This window comes from Lonchura striata, chromosome 7, assembly GCF_050655825.1.
Source record: "Lonchura striata isolate lonStrDom1 chromosome 7, ASM5065582v1, whole genome shotgun sequence".
Taxonomy (NCBI): domain Eukaryota; kingdom Metazoa; phylum Chordata; class Aves; order Passeriformes; family Estrildidae; genus Lonchura; species Lonchura striata.
Window position 1 is genome coordinate 16450232 of NC_140709.1, and position 8546 is coordinate 16458777.

General features: G+C 41.8%; 1 protein-coding gene across 2 annotated transcripts in view; it reads right to left on the bottom strand.

Moving 5' to 3' along the window:
- LY75 (lymphocyte antigen 75) overlaps window positions 1-8280 on the bottom strand; it is a 43094-nt gene extending 34814 nt beyond the window's left edge. The window contains exons 1-7 of one of the 2 annotated variants that reach the window (XM_021526308.2): window positions 8142-8280; window positions 5634-6008; window positions 4656-4829; window positions 4238-4402; window positions 3564-3674; window positions 1790-1930; window positions 118-306 (exon numbers count right to left, since the gene is read on the bottom strand). In XM_021526308.2, the coding sequence (XP_021381983.2) occupies window positions 118-306; window positions 1790-1930; window positions 3564-3674; window positions 4238-4402; window positions 4656-4829; window positions 5634-6008; window positions 8142-8244 (1258 nt within the window). In that variant the 5' untranslated portion in view covers window positions 8245-8280. Of the gene's footprint in view, window positions 1-117; window positions 362-1789; window positions 1931-3563; window positions 3675-4237; window positions 4403-4655; window positions 4830-5633; window positions 6009-8141 lie in introns of those variants that run through there. The other variant, XM_085585033.1, reaches the window with a different exon arrangement.
- Between the last annotated feature and the right edge of the window lie 266 nt (window positions 8281-8546).

An 8546-nucleotide genomic window follows, 5' to 3' on the forward strand; every position in this document is an offset into this window, starting at 1 on the left:
AACACCCACACTTAAAAGCTAGTGGTTATGACAACAGTACGCTAAAGCATGGAAAGCAGTTTGTAATTTATAGTGTGCAGCACTTGATGCTTGACCTTTACAACTACCCCAACTCACCATTAAGAAGCTTTGTAACAACCAGTTCAACATCTGCTAATGAGTGAATGCTGATGAGGTCACTGTTATTTGCTTTGCACAACTCATCTGCTGAACTCCAAGGTGCCTGGGTGTTTATCAGCATGTAGCAAAAGCCATCGTGGGGGAGCCAGCCCGGATCACAGCGAGTATCCACGTGTCTCCAAAACTCTAATAACGAAGAGAAATGAATAGTGCAAGGGGTTGGCTTTAAAGCCAGCAGCACCTTGAAAATAGCCAGAAGGCAGCAATCAGAACGTGCTCACGTCCCTTCAGGGCTCATGTAAGAAAGGGTCACAGCTTACTCAAACAAACAGACTTCAATGCAGCATTAGGAGAACTTGTAATATTTTGGGGCAATAAAGTAGGCAGAAGGAGAAAGAAGTTAGCGAGAGTGAAAGCAAAAGGCAGGACTGCATTACATTAAGCTGGTCTTAGAGAAAATTCAAAAGTAATTATAAGAAGATTTCAAAAGCAACAGAAGACAAATCAAATTGATTCATTGCAGGAAAGAAACATGCAACTCAACAAATGCCTGGTTTGAAATATTTTTTTCTTCTCAAGATATTCAAGAATTCTAACTAGTTTTAATGGATGCTGAAAAGGTATATAATAGCCTTTCTGGTTCAGAACACACTATAAAATACTCCAACCACAGGAATTTTGTTTTTTAAATGAATAAAACACTATATAAACACTGGTAATAACTCTACATACCCCACTGAGGAGCCAGAGAACAGACAAAAATTGTTAACTGACAACTAGCTTTCAGAGTAGCACTGGGAAATCTGAACCAGTTCAGTTAAATTTAAACTGATTACTGTTTCTTCTTCAAATGCACACACCTCTCCAGAGGAAGCTGGAGAGAACATGCCTTAGCCAGAGACACCACACTCTTTGTCCTCCAGACCTCCCTGTCATTCAGGGACAATTACCTTTTAATAAAAGTTTTTGCTGGGAACTGGGTAAGGCCAAAGCATATATAGAAATGGTCATGGGCATGGGAAGGGTGGGACATTCAGGTGTACATAAATGGCCAAAAGCATGGCCATTGTCACTGTAAACACTGAAGGCTTCTGTTTGTGTTTAGGTAGTGATAAAGGAATTATTGTCTTATAAGAGCTCTTATGGGTCCAGTAAAGATTACACACTGAGCAAAGTACCAACTCTTGCACTCTGATTTTCAGTCCTTGGCCTGGTTTCAGAGGACAGTAAGATTACCCGACTAGTTCTATTTGAATTCAACAGTTTGATCCAAGACCCAGGTAAGTCCCATTTTATGTCAACACACATCAAAAGTGAAGAGAAATAAGCTTAAAGCAAAGGTGAAAGTGTTTGGAGTGCAACTGCCAGTTCCAGACTGCCAGTAATACATGAAAAGTAGGCACAAGCCATGGAGGAAAATGCGATGAAAAGGGCAGGACTGCTGCAAAATGCTTTATGTGTGAATGAAAAAGCTGCAAAAAATGAAAACTGTTTGTGATGCATCATCTTGACACTGAAGAAACAGAGTTTACTTCTGCTCTGCTAAAAAACCAAAGCTGTTGTGAAAATGTTTTGGCAGAGATGCCTGAAAAGCCTTGGGAGGGAGAAGAATGACTCCATAAGTGAACATTATACTTGTATTAACATACAAAGTGCAAAACTGTCCTACCTGGAGCGCCTGAAACTTCACTGAGTGACTTCTTGCAAGCATATGGAAGTTCGGTCCCACAGTGGTAACTCTGCCACTGACCAGAAGTAGCATTTATCACCACACAACTCTTCCCATCCAGTGGAGATAAACTCTGCATATCTATAGACAGGAATGAATAAAAACATCACAGCACACGTTAGGTTATCACACAGTAAGGCAGTAACTACTGGTTTTCAATACAAGAATAACACTCTTTGGATAGTACAGCCTCTTGTATTTGAAGAACATAATTTGCATCAACTGAGGGCAGCTGGCCTAGCACAGGTCCCACAGAATGTTTTTTCTGAGAGAAAGTTTCAGAATCTAGGAATCTTGACTTCTTTTACAATGTTTAATCATAGAACCAGGAGGAATGTTCTATTTACAATAAAAGAAACCCTGGCTGAGCACTTTCCCAGACTAAAAATATCTCAGAGAGAGCCATTTTCGCAGCCCTCAGTTTCCTTTGGCAGTCCCATTCCACCCTCACTCCAAACACAGTTCTTCAATGCTAACCATAACCTTTACTGTAACAGAAACCTTAGATGAGGCCCCAGATTTGAAACAGAACAGAAAGCAACTCTTTTTTTGCAGTCTTCAACTTCCCTTGGAGCCCCTTTCCAATTGACTTTCTTTTTCTTTGAGCCTCAATGCAAACCCAAGCTGTGACCTACACAGAGCAGCACCTCAGCTCCCTTGTCCTGGCTTAGTTCAGGCTCACAGAAAAAAGGCTCAGGGTAAATCTCGGTTGTCCATGAAAGAGAACAGCAGGACCAGGACAGGGTCTTTTCAGATGGGTAAAGAGAAAGGAAAAGTAATGGGCTCAACTTGCAGGTATCAAAATTCCTGTAAGGCACCAGAAAGTACTTTAACAAGAGGAGCAGACATGAATATGTCTGCCTTGACTGCAGGCTAAAGTATGCCATTGTATCTCAGGATAGTCTGGCCTCAAGCTCTGCATTACAGTCTTAGAGAGTGGTCACAGCTCTATAAGAAGATGCAGTCAACAGTAAAAGCAGCAAAGTTCTTAACCTTTCAACAAGAGAGAGTGCACTTGGAAAATCCCATGGAAATTTCTTAGCAAAATTATCAAAGAAGTAACAGAAACTACTTCTCAACTTTTCACAGAATTCCAGTTGCAGCATTATTCTAGAAACTAAAACAAAAAAGAGTATTCCACTTTAAAAAGCTCAAATTCAGCTTGAATGACATTAGCTTCAATATTTCTTATGACTATTACTCTGGGATTCTCTTACAGATATAGATGCATAAAATATTTGTGAGAACATTACAAATTCATCCTGGAAATTCCAAATACTCTCACTCATCTTACCAGCATCTTTGGAGTAATTAAAAAGGTTTTTCAAGGGTTTTATAATTATTTCATCCTCACCTTGAAACAAATTTAGGCAACCTTGAAATTTAAAAATCCAAGTTAAGCTTCTAAGTAACATCAGTCCTTGTGCAAACACAATCAGAATATTTGAGGGAAATCAGTGTCATTCTGTCAGTGTGAGGAGAAATTTAGCAGCTAGGAAAGCTGTGAATACTTTACTAAAATGGACTTCAAAAATGCTGTTTAAGTTTTACCTTTTTAGAGATTTATTAACCTAATCAGATGTAAACATAAAATGATAATAAAAATATTTGCTGGCTAGGAGGAAAAGATGTCTCTGGAAGTGGAATAAGATGGAAAATAAGTAATACTAGTTACTGTTGAGAATATTGTCAATATCACCAGAAAAGACAGTACCTGGATGCCAGTTGAGAAAATTCAAAGGTTTGTGATCTGACCACTGCCACCCACCAGAAACATCAAGTTGATTTAAGCCAATCCAGAAGATCTCAGCAATGTCATCCTTGCCTAGAGATATTTTTTTAAAGAAAACAATTTGTATAAAATGCTCATCCTTTATTGGTCTCCTTTAAATTGAAATTGCATGCATTTCAGTAAAGAAAGATTTTGACTATAATTGGACATGCTAACTTTCTTGAACAGAGAAGAAATTAATCTTAAAAATAAAGCCTTCCCTCCCAGTGTCTTCAGATGTTTCTCCTTTGGTTTTATAATCCCAAAGGCACTTGGATAATTTCTCCAGGTCAAGACTGAACAGCAGGGAGGACAATTCCATAGCAAGAGATAACATATTGCTAAAACACCAGCTATGACTCTGGCCTGTATATAAGATTTTGGGGATATTCCTCACTAACAATAAGAACAACATTTAACTGCTATAATGAAATCATACAGATAAATTTAAATAACTCCCTAAAATGAGATTAGCACCTAGGTTTTGCTGTGCAAGTGAAAGCCACAATATTTAAAGTACAATCAGTTTTTGACCCAGAGATTTAGGACAGAAAATAAAGTGCTGCCTCCACTTTATAAAAGCTTCCCAGTATTCACATGTGAATAATTACACCTACCTTGTATGTAACTTAATTCAGATGCATTTTGGATGCTAAGCAAATCTCCTCCTTGCCTTTGACAGGAAATGTAAGCTTCCTTCCAAGAAAGAGCAGACTGTGTATTAAACTGGTAGCAATTTTCAGCCCCTGGATCATGTTCCCAGATATCATGACAACCATCCTCTGTTTAAAAGAGGCAGAAGGTATTTGTAGTTAAAACTCTAGAGAAACATTATCAAAGTTTCAAAAGAAAGTATTTTGAATATAATACTGAGGGTCTATTGATTTTTATATTGGTCATCACTAATACTTGCAGTTTAAGCCAATGCTGCAACAGAAAAGCTTTTAAACAGTTTAAAAGCCACACAAAGATGGAGCTGTACATCAGAGAAGTGACAGAATGCTTTTAGGATGTCTATTTAGAAACCCAACGTGCCTGGCTGTAAGCAGATTCCCCATTTTCCATCGCGAGAATAATCTTCAGAAGTGGCGCACCATTTCCCACCCGTGTGAGTTTCATCCTGAATGCAGTCATGATGCCACACCTTGTTATACAGAAAGGGGAACTCACAGGGTTTGCCGTAAGAGTTGCCATCTTTGGTATAAACTTCTGTGGGAAAAAAAAAAAAAAAAAAAGAAGTAAAACAAGTAAATACATCCCCCTTGCTTAGACACGGAAAGTACAGCAAATCAGTGTTACTGCCTGTACATTTAGTTAACCTAATGCATGCAAATGACACTTGTGGTCTTCTTGTTACAGATAATATACAACAATGCCAGAGCTGAAAAAAAAATACATTGAGAAGTATTTTTCTGTAAATTTTCTTCTGAGAAACAGCAGAAACTTGTCTCCCCATCCTGGTAAGTTACGGATAGTTAATTGCCCTATTGAAATCCAGGTGTTTTGCAAAGTCCTACAGAACAAGGATTCTTAATAATCAACACATCCAGAAGTAAAGGTAAAGCACATTTTCACCACTTCTTCCAGCAAGCATGAGATTTGAGACAAGACTGGCTTCCATGGTAAGTGCACACACTACCATACCAAAGCTCACAGTCCAGCAGGCTGTGAGCTGGCAGCATGCTCTGAATTTGACTGTATAGCCTACCTGCAAAGAAAACATCCTCAAACCCTGCTAACAGAAAATTGCTCATTACGGTGAGGAGGGCAGTGTCAGTTCTGATAGAAGATGGTTAGTATTTCATAATTAAATATGCGGCAGGGGGGAATTAAATCTGCTAAGAAAACCACTCAGTAACACAACTTCTGCAGTTGCTGTTATTTCTTATTAAAAACCTTTAAAGTTTCTCTCTACAGCACAACATTCTATTGCCTATTTTAAGAACTTATTGGCAAAGACATACTCAAAAAGCCCTTAACAACTAAAAAAAAATCTTCAAAGTGCAAACTTACCATGGTAGGGATACTGACAGATATCACTGGAGGAATCGTTGCTTTTCCACTGGTCAGTTGCATTTATGCTTGCAGTCACATAGTTATTCTTGATAGTTACTTTGTACTGAGATGCACCAACGATGGAAGCATCAGCACATCGCCACCACAGCATTAATTCTGAGTTACAATCAACCATTTTCAGGCGAGACACTGATTTGGTGAATATATCAAGACCCAGGCACTGCTTGGACCCCAAGTGAAAGAGGCGATTCTGGGATACCCATTTCCATAAATATTCACTCGTGTCCCTGCAGTCATCTATGACTAGCTGTGAGTTTTTAACTTGTATGCACTTGTTCTGTTTGTCATGGCGAATGGTAAAAGCATCATTGCCTGTATAAGAACAAACATATGGCTATGATTTGGTATACTTTTCACAGGAAGATCATTTTTAACAGGGTAATCACATTCTGAGAAATGCTTTCAGGTAAGTACCACAACTGCTGCTCATATGTAAAACCACCTCTTTTGTAGAGGCCACATTCAGTGCATTTTCCTGCTCTTTAGTGAGTCTTAACTACTGTGAAAAAAGAGCTCTTTCCAAGTCTTTATAAAATGAGGAGACACAAAATGAGACTTCTAGGTCCAATTCTAGTGATAAGAATTCTTCCTCTACATTTAACATATACTGATTGCATCAGCCCCTGATCAATTTGCCAGCTTACTGTGTAAAGAATCTTGTCTTCATGCCTATCTGCAAACACAAACACACAAAACAGACACCATAAAATATAATTAATAAGTACTTACTAAGTACTTTTTTTCATATATGATACACAGCATGTGAGGTTTACATTTTGAACCAGTTTGTGGTTGCAACTGCCATATTACTAGGTTAACTAGCACTACTTTGAGGAAAAAGTTTTAGAATGAGTATCCCACGAAAGACAGCACACAACAGATTAGGAGTGTAATTTTTTAAATTATATAGGAACCCTAGTTTCATTTTCAGTTGTGATGAGTTACATTTTCAGTTCTGCCTTAGTTTGTGATTGAAGAGAAAAATTAAAGTTGATAAAACACAGTATACCATTTAAAAACTATATGGATCACCCTACTAATAAAAGCCAATGCCTCTCTCTCAGTAAAAGAACACTTCTTACAAGCAAACCATGAAAAAAATGCCCTAAAACTATTTATATGCCACAAAAAAGATGGCTCCACAGTGCAGAACTTTCACTAATCAGGCTGAAATGGACCGTGGCTGTCTCAGACCCACAAGGCTATTATTCTGCTGCTTAAATAAGGAATTTGCTGAGCAGTATTTTGTATTTAATAGTAATGCACTGTCAATCACATTCCTACTGTGTTTTTCTGTCATGACTTACTAATAGGTTTGGCTGAATGGGAAGGAAAATATCCAGTGATGTTAATGCAGTGAATTTTACCACTACCTCCCAGTATACCCATAAATTTTCCACTGTGTAAGTGCCAAACAGTATTTAAATAGTGCCTAGCTGATCACACTATAAAGAAGAAATCTGTAATCACACATCTACTACAGTAAATTTTTTAAAGTAGCACACTAACTTCAGCCAACTGTCCCTTTCATCCTACTAAGACACTTTAACAACCTTTTATGTTATATATAACTTTAATAACTTTTTATGTTATTCTTTAACTCTGTGCTTTTCCAGCGCTATATCTGCTTTTGCTTCTTATTCTTCCCTCATGGATTTCTTCCTCTTCTTTATTTCTTGCAACAACTTTTTAGCCCCTTCTCACATCTTCTTTCACTTCTTCCTCCACAACCCTCACGCTGATGCCGAGTGGAAAATCACTTTTTAAAATTTCCCCGGGAAAAACTGCTGATGTTTTCTCACCAAATCTGTCTGGCAGCGATTTCTTAATGATTACTCCAGTTCAATTGCTCTGGCCATGAAGTTTTAGTGACATCTTCAGCTACCAACCTGAGCCTGTTACTATCACAGCATATAAAAAATACGTGAGGCGCAACGTAGCGCAGAGCTCAGCCTGTTTCCCGTAAGCTCAGACTAGGCTAGCGGCCGTGGCTTACAAGAATTTGCTCAACGTGAAACTTTTCCACCTGCTTCCCGTGGGGTACGGCCAGCCTCCTCCGCCTCGCAGCGGCGGCGGGCGCGCTGCCGGGCGCTGCCCGGCCCGGCGGTGCTGCCGCCGAGCTGTCAGGCCAAAGGCCGCGGCCCGGCCCCGGCTCCGCGGGCACCGAACGTGGCAGCGCGGCCGGCGGCGGCTTTCGCGACCCCCAGGCCACGCGCACGGTCCGACAGGGAGGTGCGGGGCTTTTTCCTGCCTTCTTCGCTTCCTAAGTTTCCCAGGTTGTTTCCGCGCGGTTGGACTTCGCCACCGAGCGCAGCGCCCGAGGGACCGCCGGGGCGGAAGGCCCGTCACACCGCCCCTGACCCGCCCAGCCGCCCGTCGGGGCGCTCAAGGACCCTCCGCGCCCGCGGCGCTCCCGCGCCCCGCCTCCCCCTTCGCCCGGCTTACCGGCGGGGTGGCGGCGGGCCGCGCAGCACAGCAGGAGCCAGGCGAGGGCGAGGCCGCGCACGCAGCGCCCGGCGCCCGGCGCGGTCCCCGCGGCGCCCGCCATGGTCCCCGCGGCGCGCAGGCTGCGCGGAGCGGCCGCGCTGCCGGGCTCGGCCGCGCCCGCCGCCCGCCGGCGCCGCCCATTGGCCGCCCCGCGCGCGTCACTTGTTGCCAGGAGGAAAGCGGCCCCCGAGGTTGCGGCGAGGCGGGGCCGGCCCGAGCGCGGCCGAGGAGCCGCGAGCGGGAGCGTGAGGGTGAAGGCGAGAGGCGGGGAGGAAGAGAGAAAAAAGGAGAATTAAACGGGAAAAATTAAAGGAATTAAAAAAAAAAAAAGGGTAGAAAACCCGAAGAAACACTGGAAAAGTA